The sequence below is a fragment of the Zonotrichia albicollis genome, chromosome 8 (genome assembly GCF_047830755.1).
Source record: "Zonotrichia albicollis isolate bZonAlb1 chromosome 8, bZonAlb1.hap1, whole genome shotgun sequence".
Lineage (NCBI taxonomy): Eukaryota > Metazoa > Chordata > Aves > Passeriformes > Passerellidae > Zonotrichia > Zonotrichia albicollis.
This window is the reverse complement of record NC_133826.1, coordinates 5375729-5390902: the sequence shown is the minus strand read 5'-3', so window position 1 is coordinate 5390902 and position 15174 is coordinate 5375729. Positions and strand designations below refer to the sequence as shown.

At 53.2% G+C, this 15174-nt stretch overlaps 1 protein-coding gene across 4 annotated transcripts; it reads right to left on the bottom strand.

The window, feature by feature from the left end:
- Window positions 1–55: 55 nt before the first annotated feature.
- Window positions 56–14645, bottom strand: CDCP2 (CUB domain containing protein 2). Of its 4 annotated transcripts, XM_074545749.1 has the most exons (9): window positions 13666–14643; window positions 12909–13042; window positions 10925–11272; window positions 10491–10835; window positions 9706–10059; window positions 7251–7429; window positions 5861–7058; window positions 3405–5417; window positions 56–3327 (listed from the first exon to the last, which is right to left on the bottom strand). In XM_074545749.1, the coding sequence occupies exons 2-7, from the start codon at window positions 12982–12984 to the stop codon at window positions 6744–6746; spliced, it is 1617 nt and encodes a 538-aa protein (XP_074401850.1). In that variant the 5' UTR covers window positions 12985–13042; window positions 13666–14643; the 3' UTR covers window positions 56–3327; window positions 3405–5417; window positions 5861–6743. The 4 variants fall into 4 exon arrangements, with proteins under 4 accessions (XP_074401850.1, XP_026646350.2, XP_005482337.2 ...); XM_026790549.2 differs by having other exon boundaries at window positions 57–3327; window positions 3405–7058; window positions 12909–13038; window positions 13666–14644; XM_005482280.4 differs by having other exon boundaries at window positions 57–3327; window positions 3405–7058.
- Window positions 14646–15174: the final 529 nt, after the last annotated feature.

The following is a 15174-nucleotide window of genomic DNA, read 5'->3' as shown; positions in this document are numbered from 1 at the left end:
TTACCAAGGCTGTTCCAGTCATGGTGTTCATATCTTCACCTAAAAAAATGACTGATTGTCATTTGGAGATGCTAGATACTTTTTTCATCTGTAGACCCTTAGCAGAAAAACTCAAAACTTACTTGAGGTGTTGAACTCCATAAATTTAATTAGATAACTGCAGGTTCTCTTAAGAATATCTTCAACCCTGTTTTGTTTGCTTGGGCCAGTGCAAGACCAGTTTTGCCTGTGCACATTGAAGGTGTCCTCAAACAGCTGAACACAGAGGTTTCATTTGTAGGAATTTGAGCTCAGGTGTGTTAGAGGCAGAAAGTGGCAGATCTGTGTGTGCTGATGCTGTGGGTAATATTCAGTAACATGTAACACTTGTTGACCAGGCTGTAGCAAAAAATGGGAAAACCCTCAATTTCTTACAAGCAATCAGCTCAATTTCCCTGTTAAATAGCTTCAAACTGCACAGCTGTAATTGAATTTGTGTATCCTGGACCATCAGGAAGGGTTCAGGATCAATGAATGACACAGCTTTTGCATCAGAGCTGCAACACCAAGACCTGCAGGATTTATTTTCAGCTTCCTGTTCCTGGTGCCAGACCATGTTTTCTCTATTTGGGTAATGTGAGAAGCAAAATCCCTGAAAATGAGGAACTTCTGGTCTAATGAGAGCCAGGCCAAAGAAGCTTCCCACACAGGTCAGATACAGTCTGGCTGTGCCAATATTTTTAATTTAGAAAGTAACTGCATGGATGCAGAGTTGATGCACACAAGCAGAAACCTCTCCTATAAATTTCCTCTATGTAATGGTTGATATTTTTGCCAAGTTTGTTTCAAAGGAACCCAAGTGTAAAGCTCTGGGTGCAGTTCTTTTATCTTGATGTTAAAGCTGGCAGTAACATTTGGGCTGAGGAGTCACAGACTCAGCTTTGCAGAAGCTGACTGGAAGAACTGGAAAGAGTGGAGAGTTGGGCTCAAGACCCACAACAGGAGGAATTCAGGGAACCAGGGAAGGTTTTAAGGACAAAAACAGAAAGGAAGGTGGGGAAAGAAAACAAAAACAGAGATGGGAAAGCAACAGGCCAAAAAGGATTTCATTTCCCCAAAGGGTGATGCTGAATGTGACAACAGGATACTGGATACCTGGCACTAATGAAGTTTTTAATTAGTCTACCAAAACCAGATTCCCTCCATGGGGCAGCCTCACCTGCACACTGTGTTTGTTTATGCCTTGGGTTAGCTGCTGAATCAGTTTGCTGCTCCCTGGCTCTTCCTTCCCTCCCGTGGGTGATGCTGGCCACTCTTGATGCTGGGGAAACCCTTCTAGATTAAAAAGGGAGGATGAAAGGGCTGAGCAGTGCCTCCCTTGTGCTTGTTTTCTCTGGCATGGAGACTGAAATCCCTTTTAACTGGGGAAATGTTGAATGAGGGAAGCACACAATCTAGAGAAAAGTTCTTATTTTTCCCCTTTTCCTTCCAGATTAAGCCTATCCCACAGATTTGTTTTCAGCAAAGGAGTACACAGATAAAGCTGGCAGAGACCTGCTGCACCCAGCAAGGAGAGGAGGGAAGCACCTTCTGGAGGTGTCACCTCCTGATCCCCCACCCCACTTGTGAGGAATGCAGGGTGGGCTCATGGAAAAGGGAATTAATTTCTGCCAGAGCTGACTTCTGACCCTGGCTTTGAAGAGCAAATTTGGGAAGGCAGTAGGTGACAGCTTGCTCTGCTCCCCATCAGCAGGCACAGCTCAGGAGAGCTTTGTCCTGCTGCAAATTACTTGGGTGAAAGAAGATGGGAGTAGACAAGAACCTCCCTGTCCTTTGGAAGAGACAGAGCTCAGCAGCTCACCAGTTTTTATCTTTCAAGAGGCTCTTCAAAGGTTTCTTCACAAAGAACCCAAAGTTTTAGATCTCATTTGCTTCCCTGGCAGCCCTGTAATATGAAGGGTTGGCTAAACTGGCCCTGAATTAAAAGACTTGAAGGCAAGGAAATGCCACAGAAGCCACAGAAATCCTTGGAGCCCAAAGGATGCTCCAGGAACTTCCCTCCCAGGGTATGTTATGGAGCAGAAGTAGGAGGCTGGAGCAGTGGAGGGACAGAGGGAAGCAGAAAAGAAGAGCTAGAGGGAGGGAAACACATGAGGGAACTCCCCAGCCCAGTTCACCACAACCAGCAAAACCTTGCTCCTCCATGCAGGGCATGGCAACATTCAAATGGCACCTCAGGAGGGGAAACTGAGGCACAAAGGAGCTCTGACATGTCAGAGTAAGCAAAAAAAAAAGGGAAGCCTACACAATTAATGATGCTCCAGTTCTTGTGCAGGCAGTCCCCTGTACAACACCCATGGTCTCTGTCAATTAAACTGGATTATGGAATGGTCCTTGCTAATTATATATTATTATCTAGCAAGCAGTTATCTTGCTATAAAGGGTGCTCCTTTAATGGACAAACACTGTTCCTCTAGCACAGCCAGCCCCAATGGCAAGAAAAACACAAAAGCCAAAATAATTTCTGCTGTGGCCAATATTTTGCCTGAGCTGGAATGTTCACATTGCAAACACTGCATCCTGTCCCAGAGAGAGAGAAGAGGAGGGGGTGGAGAGCTGCAACATGCAGAGCCAGCCAGAGGGAGAAGGCAGGATCAAATCTGTGCCCCCAAAGCACCACAAAGGCATGACTGTGAGCCCAAAATCCAGCTGTGAGCTCCCCACCCATCATGGAGCACTCAGCTTCCACACACCAAATCCCCATGAGCAGGGCCTTGCTGTCCCTGGGGCTGTGATGATCAGGAAACTGAGCTTAAAATAAGCTCGGAAAACAACTCCTGCTAAATGCTGTCATTGCATTTTTAATTGTCCATATGCTTGATCCATTATGTTTTCCCAGATGGCTGGGCTGCCTGACTACTGCCTCCTCATCTGTGCCACTGTGGCCAGGGTCTCCAAGGCAGGGACACCTTTGTGGCAGGCTCTGTGTCACTGTGATCCTGACCTGGATCCCCAAGGCAGGGACACCCTCGAGGCAGGCTCTGTGTCACTGTGAGGTCTCCAGCTGTGAGCTCCATCCTTCCCAGCACAAAACCACAGCCACTGATCCATCCTGGGGAGCCATGACTGGCTCGATGGCAAAAGGTGCTCTCCTGGTCTTACACGCCAACCCCCAAGAAAAGCACCCTGAGGAGCAGCAAAGCTGCCCCTGCTCCAGCCCATGAACTGCCCTCGTGCTTGCCCAAGGGTTAGTCCCTGCTAAATTACCCAAAAGTGTTTGAAGAGAGGATGCAGGGAATGCACACCACCAGCACTCTCAGCCATGGGCTCAGCTCCAGCACTGGCTCCCTGGATATTGGAATATGTAGCGAGGGGCGAGGGGGAAGGGAGAAGGTAAAACAGGATATTGCAACACACCACAACACCTGGAAATCACAAGCACCCCATTCCCAGACTGAGATTAGAGTATAAAAACTGAAAAGACACAAATAACCCTCTGAGCAGAGCTGTGGGGGAAGATCCACCCATGGAGGACCGTGGCTGCCACCACAGAAAACTTCCAGTGAACATTAAATGGAATAAATTGCCTGGGAAGGGGTGGATCACAACAGCCCGTGCTTGCTGGGCTCCCCAGTGGGATGCCCAGTCCTGCCCAGTGCCCAGGGTCTCTGGTGCCCATTTTGGGGCATTTCCACCATCAGTCTCTTGTCCAGTGCAGCAGCACAAAAGCATTCCCCCAGCAGCACCCCCTCACAGTGTTACACATCTTTTTGTAAATACAGAAAACACAGAGAGCATGGCTGAGATTTTTTGGATATTTTAGCACAGCTTCTCTCCAGTAGGAGCAATCTCCCCAGGGAAGGAGGGGAATGAACCAACTGATCCCCTGGGGGCTCTTGCAGTCCTGTTTTCTATGATCTACAATTTTCCAACACTGGATTTGCAGGCAGACGTTCGCAGAGGGATAACAGAGGCTCTCCCTCCTGCACAACAGCCAAACCTTTGCTTTGGAGAGACAGAACTCCTGAAAGCAAAGCCAGGAAATGGGGAGGCTGCATCCAGCCCGGCTCAGTGCAGCCATCGTGCTCTAAATAAATAATCAGCTGAGGCACGGGAGGAGCACTGCCCGTGCCCGCCGCTCCCCCGCCTGCTCGGGAGCACCGGGCAAACGCTGAGGAGGGAACTGAGGCCGAGTGTGACGACCACAGGCATGGTGGAGAGAGGGTGATGCATTCCTGGTATCTGTTTGCCTCTCATCTAAGCAGCTTTTGCATGAGAAGAAGGGTTTTTTTTAGGAAATTACCTGGGCAGTCCCCCTCCCCTGCTGGGCTCCATCCCCAGCCAGGGCAGTACATCAGGGAAGCCCTGGTTCAACAGGGGATGCCAGAGAGCAAATTCCTGCAGGGCAGGGAGACTGGTTGCCTGAATCTAGTGGAGAGGCTGAGACATGGTGGTGGAGGACTGGAGGCTGAGGAGGGCTGGTGTTTGGTGAGCACCAGAGGCTTCCCTTGCTCCAGGTGAGATGACTGGCTCGAGTGGCTCACTGCTGGTGGCAGATGCAGCTGTGAACGGCATCAGAAACAAGTGGGTCAAGGGCTTTTGGAGCCATTCAAGTTGCATTCACCACCCTGGATAACACCCTGCAGGCCTGGGGCTGCTGGGATCCCCTTGACTCAGGAGCACAGCTGCTCCCACAGCACCAGTCCTGCATCCACAGGGATGTGTGCAGGGGAGCACTTCACCCAGCGATGCTTGCGTGGCTGTGAACTGGAGCCAGAACTGGAAACCCTCCCTGGGGTGACCAGGTCCCGCTCCTGATTTGAGTGCAACAGCTGTCCAGAAAAGCCTTTTTCCCTGCAAATCACAGGGTTCTGGAGGCTCCAGCTGGGCAAGGAGTGCCTGTCCTGCAGGCAAGGGCTGGATCTGCTGGGTGCTGTGGGCTCCCTGCCAGGCACCAGCAGCCGCAGTGCTCACCTGTTCCAGCACAATCTGGGCCACCAAGAAGGTTAATTATATCTTTAAGTTTCTTTCAGTTGTCAAATCTTGTAACTGTGGTCTCAGGCTGACAGTTCTGTACCCAGCAATTAACCGGCAGTGAGGCTCTGCAAGCAGCGGGGGAGGCTGGCCTTGTTTACCATCTCTGCACACAACAGGCTCTCAAAACATTCCCTTAATGGAGCTTCACAGTGCTGGCAAATATTTCCCTCGCAAATCTCGCATTTGCCGATGTGTTGCACCAACAAACGCCAAATCAATCCGGGCTCTGGTAACGAAGGCTCCTCGTTAGAGGCATGCGCAGCCCTGCGCCTTCTTCCCTCCCCAGACACTATTTCAGGGTTGGTGCAATCCAGGAGGAAAAGCTGCTCCATCATCATCATCATCATCATCATCATCCTGTTCCTTTGCTGCTGCTTCCTCTGATGCCCCGATGAACAGAGCTGTCCCAGAGGGAAGCAGGACATCAGTCAGGGCAGCCTTTCACCAATGGGACTCTCCTACAGTCCCTGCTAAATGCTGGATTCAACAGCCCCAGGGGTTTGCTGTGCCCTGAATGACCACACTGGGATACTTTAGGATCTCTCCCTGCACTGCAGTGTGTTTCACAAAGGCTGGAGGAGGAGGGGTGGCCTCTTTCCATAGCAAGATTTTACGTGGCTTTGACACACGCTGGCTCTGAGCCACAGGGATGAACACAGGCTGCTCTGTGACAGCCACCCCCTCTTTGATGCTGAAGGGGAATGTCCTTTGTGCTGGGGTGGCATAAGAGGCAGGCAGAGGTCACTCAGCCATCCATCAGGGCTCTTGGCGAGGATCTCCAGTTTTCTGGAGGGGCAGATGTTCACAGGACTCTTCTTTTCATGTTCTCAGGTGCTGAACTCACCTTCTGCAGGGACCACGAGTGGAGATCTGGTGTCACTGAGGTCCCAGCCCCTCCTGCCAAGGTTGTCTTTACAGGGTTACCAAAACCTCTGCACTCCAACATCTCCCCAGGCCATAGCAGGATTTGCCCATATTTTCACACTTCAGCAGTAATGCTGGTAGAGAGTTCACAGCTGTGGATACCTGGATTTGCTGGAAAGGAGGAAAACACAGAGGAGAAGAGGATTGTTCTCCTCCCCTCCAGCTGCTGGTGGCTGAGGCACTCAGGTGAGTCCTGCGAGAAGGTGAGACAACATGAGAAGATCAAACAAGGAGCTCCAGGGCACAGCAAATTCATCTCATCACATCACCCACAGACACCCAGAAACATCACCTGGGAGCACCTGCATGAGCTACATCTGTGTGTGCAGGTGGAGATCCCTGTAACACAGCTCCACAGTCCCCCCAAGCATGGGCTGGGAGCAGGGAGAACATTTGTTGGGAATATAGCTGCATTTGGGGATGGTTTGTACCTCCAAGAATTCAGCTAGAAATAATTGGCGGGAAGATTTGCAGCCATCGGCAAACAACGTTTCTTTCCTGAAAGCAGCAGCACTACAGGGAAAACAAATTGAAGCAGGTGTGGGAAGAGTTAGGGAGCACAAGAATTGCATTCCTGAGCCAAATGGACAGATTGAAACAGAGGAAAACAAATTGGGAAGGGAAACGGCTGCCTATTGCCCAGATTTTTCAGGCACTAAGAGAAGGTGGAGGTTGGGTTCAGGCTCAGTTTCAGGGCCTGGGAGCTGTGTTGGGGTTCAGCTTGGGGTGAGGGTGGATTTTGGGGTGCCTTTCTGCCCTGGGCATGAGTGGGACTGCAATCCCTGGAGTGTGGAAAGAGCATCCTAGAGAAGCACCAGCCCCACCACTGCGATGACCATGAGGAGCCCAGCCAGGATGCAGATGCTGATGAAGACGATGTCGCTGGTGTCCTGGCTCTTGATCTCACGGGCATCGACCGTTTCCCCCTCCCACTTCTGGGCATCCACCAGGTTTTCTGCCTGGCTGAGCCTGGATGGATCAGGGCCAGCAATAAGGGTCACTGAGGCTTCCTTCTTCTTTGGCTCACACTGCACCTCGTACTGGTGGATGTCCTCCTGGTCTCCCACTGAAAAATCAATGTAGAGGGTGCTGATGATGACAGACGTGTTGTTGCGTCTCTGCAAGACAAGGGACACGGCTCATCAGGGCTTGGTGCAGCTCCTGTTCACAGGGGTTTGGAGGGGCAGGCCAGGAATCAGGCCAGTATCTGCAGGGAAAATGTGAGAGGGACTGGGAATACCTCTCTGCAGCCAGCACAGGGCTAACCATTTACACAGCTTGCTGTAAAGGAGGGTTTGCTGATCACTTACCTGGGATTCAGTGCCACAGGTATCAAACCTGGTGTGTATTTTAAAGTTCCTGCCAACCACCTGGGCTGCACAGGATGGGGTCCCCAGATAAATCCTATTCCTCTCCAGCTGGGCCAGGGACTGCACAGGGATCTGGATGTGGAAGTCTGTCCGGGTGCAGCTGACATTCATGGGCACAACTGTTGGGACAGAAAACAGGGTGCATGTGTAGGACTCATGGGGAGAGGGGGTTTCAGGAAAAAAGCCACCTCCAGAATGCAGAAAGCAATCAATATCAGTATTTTAGCCCTGTCCCATGCCAAGGGCAGACATGGATGGCTCCCAGGCGCTGCTCTGCTTTCCCAAGGCAGAGATCTCACCATCAACACTCCTGAACCCCATCCTCCTTCTAGGGTCTCCAAGTGACACACAAGTGCCATTACAGGCAACACCATCCTGCTGTCACTGCCACTCTCCAGCACTGCAAAGCCAGCAGGACATTTGAGTTGCTGCCCAGGACCAGACCACAAGAGCTTTGTGGATGGCTTGCCATGGGCACAGTACTCCCCTGCATCCTACAACACCCCTGCAAGAGACACTACATTGATGAAACAGAGGAGACATATCTTGGAGGGACCCCATGCATGCCCTGGAGCGAGGCAGCTCCATGGCTGCCACATGTCCCTCCTGAAAGGGTGAGGTGGGTCCATGGCCCTGGGGCATCTTCCTGGGGAATGGCCCAGCCCCTGTTTGGCCTCTCTGGATGTGGAAAGCATCCACACAGGGAAAGAAGCAGGGAGGAAAAACACCCCCCTCTTTAAAGTGAATCCTTGCTCAGCATGAACTAACCACTCGGGCAATATGAATTATTGAATTATTCCAGCTCCCTCTGAATCTCAGCCTTATGAAACTGGGAAGATGCAATAAAATCAATACAAAAAAATAGTGTCACTTTGCTTCGCTTAGTGCATTATAAAACCATTAGAAGATTTACCAAATAACTAAAGTGCATTAGATCAGGAGGAGGAGAAAGTGGATCCTCTCTGCTGGCATGAAGGCTTTCATTTCAATGGCCATAAATCACACATGCCCCACCCAAGCCTTGTCTTTTGGAGGGCCTGAAAGGGAAAAACCTGCATGGCTGAAGGGCTGTGGGTGTGGGTGCAGAGACTGAAGTGCCCCTTTGCCTCTGTGGGCTCCTGAGGGAGCTGCTGGTGTGCCCAGTGGGAGCAGCTGCTCTCCTGGCAGTGCTGGCAGCTGGGTGTGACATGCAGGACATTAATCACAAGCAGATGCTGGAATCACTGGGCAAACACAGCCAGCAGGCTCAGCCCTGTGGAGGGAGGCTCAGTTTCACATCCAAGCCTTTGTCCTCCCCTAGCATGCATCTGGCAGGGTGTACCAGGGGATGCAGGAGCCTTGGGCACTTGTGAGATGTCACACCTCTGTTTGTCATGGGACATCCCCAACTCTTCAGCAGCACCCCAGCTATCTGTCTGCAGGCTGCTCCCTCTGGAGCAGTGACACCAGGATTTTCTCCCTGCACAGTGAGAAATCATCGAGAACAGGAGCAGACCTGCTGTGCACACTACAGCCCTACTAAATGTTCAGTACTACCTCTCCCCCTCCAGAGACTCGGGACAAAACTCTATCCCATCTCTAACTCCAAGAGCCACATACCTCCAAATCCTTTCTGCTGTGCTGGAAGTGAAGAACGATTTTGCAGCTGAGGAACAAAACCCAGGCCAGCTTCCCCAGTGCCTGTGCTGCCAGTCCAGCAGCCCTGCTCTGGCTCCAGCCTCTGGAAAGGCTGCCCCTGGCTGAATCATGCCTGACCCACGGGTCAGCTCGGATGTAATTATACTGAAATACAACAAACACCATAAATTTGCTGGTGTTTGAGGTGCAAAGGCTGGCAAATAGAGCAGGAAGGTCACCCACTGCTCCTCCCACCAGCTGCAGACATGCCAGACACGCTGGCTGGGACACTGCAGGCCAGCAGCAGGGGTGTGCCAGGCAGGGCTGGCCAGGTGCATTTGGGAATGCTGTGCCCTGGGAGTCCTGCCCTCCCTGCAGGAGGAGACACGGTTCCTGCCTGCCTGCTCAGCCATGTGCTGGCAAGGCTGGAACATCCAGGGGAGAGGGGAACAAAGCAGTGAAGCTTGAACTTGTCACCTGCTCTGGGGTTTTGGCCCATGAAAAACCCCCAGGTTATCTCTCCTCACACCCTGAGAGAGGAACAGGAACATAGCAGTGGCAGACACGCAGGAATTTGAAGCTGGAAAGCATCTCCTGAATACTAAACAAAAGATGTGGCAGCTCGCTTGCCACGTCTCCCTCTGCCCCACCCCTAAGGAGCCACGGGCTCTGCTCCTGCAGACAGGAACCTTCACTGATGATCCTTCTGGAAACTACATGGCGTCAGGCACATCCCAATGGAACCACAGCACTGAGCAGCACCCAAGTGGGACCTTACCTCCCACGTAGGAGATGGAGAAGCCCCTCTTGGCTGTGTTGCGGTCGGTGTGGAGGAGCAGGAGCAGCCGGTTGCTGCGGGAGGTGACGGGTGCCAGGCTCTCCCGCCCACACCAGCGGCCCAGCAGGGATCCACTCTCGGTGCCGCCATCAAAGGCAGACAAGTGATCATAGTCACAGCTCCCCGTCAGGCTGCTCCGGCCCTCCAGCTCCATGTCCTGGAAGAAGACCTTGACCCGGTAGCCCGGGGGCAGCTGGATGATCCACTGGCACTTGAGATTGTTGGGGTAGAAGTTGGGGTACTGAGGGCTGGAGAAATTCCCTTTGATGGTGGTGAACACCTCCTGGCACTCACCTGCTCAGGGAAAAAGGGGAAAGGAAAAATCAAAAGCAAACCTGAAGCCTTCTTGTTCTATTGCTAAGGGATGCTCTGCCCTTCACCTCACTGTTCCCAGCACTGTATTTGGCCAATGGACAGCCATTTCCAGGGGGATGGAAAATCCTAAGGCAGTCAGAGTCCTACAGGAGTAACCCATATCCCCAGGGAATGGCATGAGCAAGGGTGACTCCTACGCAAGAGGGCAACCCAGGGCTTGGAATAGCCACAGTGATGCTGTTTACATTGTGTGGTGGTTTACACTTCATACCCTCACCTCATGGGTTCTCCCCAAAGGGATCCCACCCATGATCATTTCTTGCTGCTGTGGGAGGGGGAGAATCACCACCCCAACCCAGGGCCTGTCCCCACATCCTTCCCATTGCCTCACCACCCTGAGACCCCCAAACCTGAGTAGAAATGGGCCTTGAAGCCCCTGCCACCGATGTTGAAGTCCGACTTGAAGATGATGAGGAGGTGTGGGGTGGAGGAGACGGTGCGGGGTGGGCGGGCACTGCCGCAGTAACGCCCCAGGCTGGGGGCAGTGACCGTGGGGCCATCAAAAAGGGCCACGTAGTCAAAGCCACAGCCTTGGCCCCCCTCCATCTGGAAGTCAGCGAACACCAGGGTGAGGGGGCCACCCCCGCTGGCGCCCCCGATGCTCCAGCGGCACTCGGCATCGTTGGGGTAACTCTCGGGGTAGCGCGGGCTGGTGATCTCCCCAGAGAGCCCCGTCAGCTGCCCACCGCAGGCGTCTGCAGGGAGGCAAGGGTGATGAGGGCAGTGGCAGAGCAGAGATGGATGGATGGGTGGGTGCTCAGTGCCCACCACACCTCCCTGCTACCTTTCCTGTAGGCAGCGGCGAAGCCGTGCTTGGCCACGTGCCGGTCGGAGCGGAAGACCACGGCCATGACGTGCCAGGCGGAGGAGAAGGGTGGCGGGGGGCTGTGGCCACAGAAGGTGCCCAGAAGGTTGCCCCGGTCCTGGGCAGCCCCGTTGTAGACCTGGAGGTAGTCGTAGGCGCAGGTGTCGTGGTACTCCAGCTCGAAGTGGCTGAAGGAGAGCAGGACGGAGGAGCCCTCGGCCACCACGATGAGCCACGTGCACTCTGTCTCGTAGGGGTACAGCCCCGGGAAGTTGGGGCTGGAGAAATTGCCAGAGGGTGCTGAAAGTACTCCCCCACATTTGATGCCTGGGGGACACAGAAGGGAGTGTGATGTCCCCTTTCCAGGGGAAGACTAAAAGAATGGAGACAGGATGCACAACACCAGCTCCATCCCACCACCACCAGTATCCTGCAGAACTCCACTGGGCTTGTCCACCCACTCTCCTTGGAGGACATGTGTGCCCCCACCACCTCTCATTCCTCCCTTTTCCCCATGCTGCCCTGTGGGGGCTGCAGCAGGGCTCAGCTGTGCCCCTGAGCTTGTCCTGCCAGTGCCAGCACAGCATCCCCACCTGATTATGGCTGGGGAAAAGGAAGTTGGGAGTGAGTTTTAAAGGCTCAGTGGTACCAGGCTCGCTGGTGCCCCAGCTGCCCAGCCCTGCAGCTTAGTGCCTCCCACTGACCCCACTCCCTCCATATAAGGGTGGTATCAGAGAATTCGAGCTGGGAGAAGCAGGGGTGAAGGGCTCGATGTGCTGAACAATGAGTTATGCATGTAGGGATCGATTTCCTAATGAAATCTTTATACTGAGACATGGTTATTATAAAATAAGGCTGAGAGGGACCGGCTGTCACCTGCCCCTGGGTCTGATTAGGGCTGGGGTGAAGAGGCTGATACAGGGGGAACATACATCATGTCTGGGAGGGATGCAGACCCTGCACAGCCCCCAGGAGACACGTGTGGGTTCCCAAACAAGGCTGGGCACTCACTGCCATCAATCTGGGCCAAGTATATTGCAAATCAATAGTCAGCCTGTGCACATTGCTTTTCATCGTGCTCACTGGCACAGTGACCTCCCAGCAAGGGGGTCCTGGGATGTGTGGGATGCAGCACCATGAATGTTTCTGGCCAGATCTAAAATCACTTTGCTAATTACTGGGCATAGGCAGTGAAGTAATATGGGGCTGGTACTGTGAATAACATTGTTGAAATAAATACCCAAGGGGGGAGCCTGTGGGAGATGTGGGTAGCCACAGTGAAGATGGATGGATGGATTAAGGGCTGGGAGCCTTGAGGTGCTCTGTGAAGTCCAGGTGGGTGTATGTGGGGGATGAGCAGGCACCACAGGGCAGTGGTGTGGCCTCAGGAGCACCTGTACCAGTGCCAGGGAAAGGTTTTGATTTCTGGCTCAGCCCTTCTGTGAGAAAGGCCCTGCCATTTTGGGATGGGGGAGTGCTTGGGCCACCCTATTCCCTGAATTACTGTGTCATCTGCTAATCCTGCCCTGCATCCTGGGGGACCTTTTATCTGGGTAAGGTGAGAGATTTATTGCATGCCTGCCCCATACACTTACATGCATACATTCACATATAAATGTATGTGTATATGTAGATTTATATAGGCAAGTGCAGCTCCAGAAGCTAACAGACCCTTCACCAAAGCACCTGTACACCACAACAGGACATCCCCTACCTGCAGTCCTCAATAAGGTAAGCATGAAGCAGAAACCCAAGCATGGAGCAATGTCCCACACTTGCTGCCACCACAACAGTGACTCCAGATCCCTGCTCCTTGTCCCTGGCCTGAGCCAGCCCCTCTCCCTGCAGGACAGCTGAATCCCACTCACACCCCAGAGGCACTGTGGCACTGCAAATGGCCCTCCCCTCCTCAGGAACCATGGGTGCCCATCCAGCCCACCAGGAGCTGGAACCAGGCTCTTACCTCTACTGGGAGCATCCCCGAGAGCCCTGCAGAGCACGGCCAGCACTGCCAGACAGCCCAGCCCTGTGCACCCCATCCTCCAGCAGGCAAATCTCCCCTCACCAGTGCCCGAGCATCCTTTTGGAGCTGTCTATCTGGAGGAAAAAAAAAAACAAATAAAGAGAGAAATAAATAAAAAGCAGGAGGACCGTAGAATTAATAGCGGAATGAATAATTCATCGCTTGTTTGAATTAAGAGCAGCAAGGTAACTTGATCTATTCCTCCCTTCCTTCACTCAGTTTTAATGATCTGGATCAAATGTCCCAAGGATTTACACTATACCAGATACCTTGTCAATACACTATATTTAGAAGAGATATTAATGTTTCAGAAATGGTGTATAACGGCAATAAGTCTGGGCTGACAATATGCCCTTAAGGGGCTATGAAAATAATTTAGTTCGCCAGGCAAGCCGGCGAACCAAAATGGGAATTTCAGACTTACCGCGGAAAAGCATCTCAGGAATTAACATGATTTATACTGCGGCACCCACTGCACAAAGCCAGCTGGTGCTGAGGGCTACACAAACAGGGAGCAGGATGGAAAGGCAGCTGGCTGCCAGGTCAGCATCCCTGCAGCAGGAGTCCAGGCTCAGCGGGATGCTCAGCCCGGGAAAGCAGCAGTCGTGAGCACTAAAGATAGCAAATCCCACCTCCCCCGAGGAAGATTAGAGATGAATTGTGACTCATGGGCAAAAAACATCGATTATTATAGAACCTGCTAAGGCCTTGGAGAATTGCCACGTTCTTCCATGCTGGCTCACTTCTCGCCCGGGCTCTTGGATGCACTCAGCTGAAGGTAAGCAAGCCTTTGGGTTTGGTGGGAAAGATGTGCTCCTTGTGCTGTGCCACGTTAGCTGGAGAAACCCCAAACCCAACAGAGGCTCAGTTCCTTCCCTCCCGCCCAGGAGAGAAAAGACTTTCCTGCTGCCACAGCCCACACCCACATGAATGCCAGGAAACAAAATCCCACGAGGGCCTCCCAGCGTGAGGGACCTGTGCTGAAAAAGTCACCTTCAAAGCAGCGGGGAGAGAAGCAGTGAGTATCTCTAAATCTCAGGCAGGAGACAAGTTGCATTTATTAATTAAGCAATGAGGATCGATGCCTGAGACATTTCCTGTGGATTAATGATGGGCTGGGAGGAGCTGATGGCCTGAGGTGCAGCTAAAGACCATTAACACCCACTGGTCATGAATCCCCAGGAAATGCTCCATGCCAAGGTCGTTAAGTGCCTGCATATATTTATGGGGAATAACAACAACAATAATATTTGTACAGGCTCTCTCCCCTCTGCCCAGCCTTGCTGGAGCCATGCCGAGGGCTGCTGGGAGCTGTGGGACATCCCAGCCTGGAGCCCTCTATCCTGAGCCCAGCTTAGGGAATGTTGGGTTCTGTCCTGGGCATCAAGCACTGTGTCACCCCACCAGCACCAGGACTAAGCACAATGGAATGAGGAGGAGAAGGGCAGCTCCCCCTGTCCCTGGGCACCACGGGAAGATCCTGCCCCAGTGCAGGCTCTGGGAGATGCTGCAGTGCTGGCACATCTCCTGCTGACCTCCCAGGAACATTGCAGAGCTTAATTAGCTGCTTCCCTAATGGCTTGGAGAGGAGATCTGTCCTTGTCAACAAGTGTGGGCCCACACAGCAAAGATGCAGGTGAGGTCTGGCCATGGCAAAGGGGCCTCTCCTGGCTATCTTCCATTGCCACAGCCCTGGTTCATCCAGGAGGAATGCCCAGCCCTCCCAGCTACCATCCCCTGGGCTGTTCCCCTGCTCCCCGACTTCTGCATCGCTGCACTATGGAGCAACATGTTTATCCTCATCACATCCATCCTGGCCAACACCCACTGTCTTCCACCCTTTCCACCACAGCCTCAGCACCGAAGCAGTGCCCAGGACCCCTGCACAGCTGCTCCTCTCCCTGCCCTGAGCTGTGCTCTGCATCAGCAATCCCCGGGAGATGGGGGCTGGCCATGCAGCACGGCAGCTGTGCCCCGCTCCCAGGGGACAGCATCCATCAACCACCGGCACATTCACCCCTCTCCTGACCCGGGGATGGCCATTCCAGGCTGGGCCTGAGCCCAGGCAACCCGGCTGTCAGCTGAGGAGTCGGCTGGGAGGGTGGAGGGAGGCAGGGGGAGAGTGGCATGCAGCAGGGAAGCAGAGGAGCCAGGCACGGTCAGGATGGAAGGTGCTCTGGATCAGCCCAGGGTACCCACAGGCACG

What these genes read in the sequence shown, in the direction of transcription:
- CDCP2 (XM_026790549.2), bottom strand. Translation starts at nt 12,984, where the DNA reads ATGGGGTGCACAGGGCTGGGCTGTCTGGCAGTGCTGGCCGTGCTCTGC. An exon ending in CTCCATCTCCTACGTGGGAG is followed by an intron (nt 7,430 to 9,705) that starts GTAAGGTCCCAC and finishes CTGTCCCAACAG; the next exon opens with TTGTGCCCATGAATGTCAGC. An exon ending in CCTGTGGCACTGAATCCCAG is followed by an intron (nt 7,059 to 7,250) that starts GTAAGTGATCAG and finishes CTTGTCTTGCAG; the next exon opens with AGACGCAACAACACGTCTGT.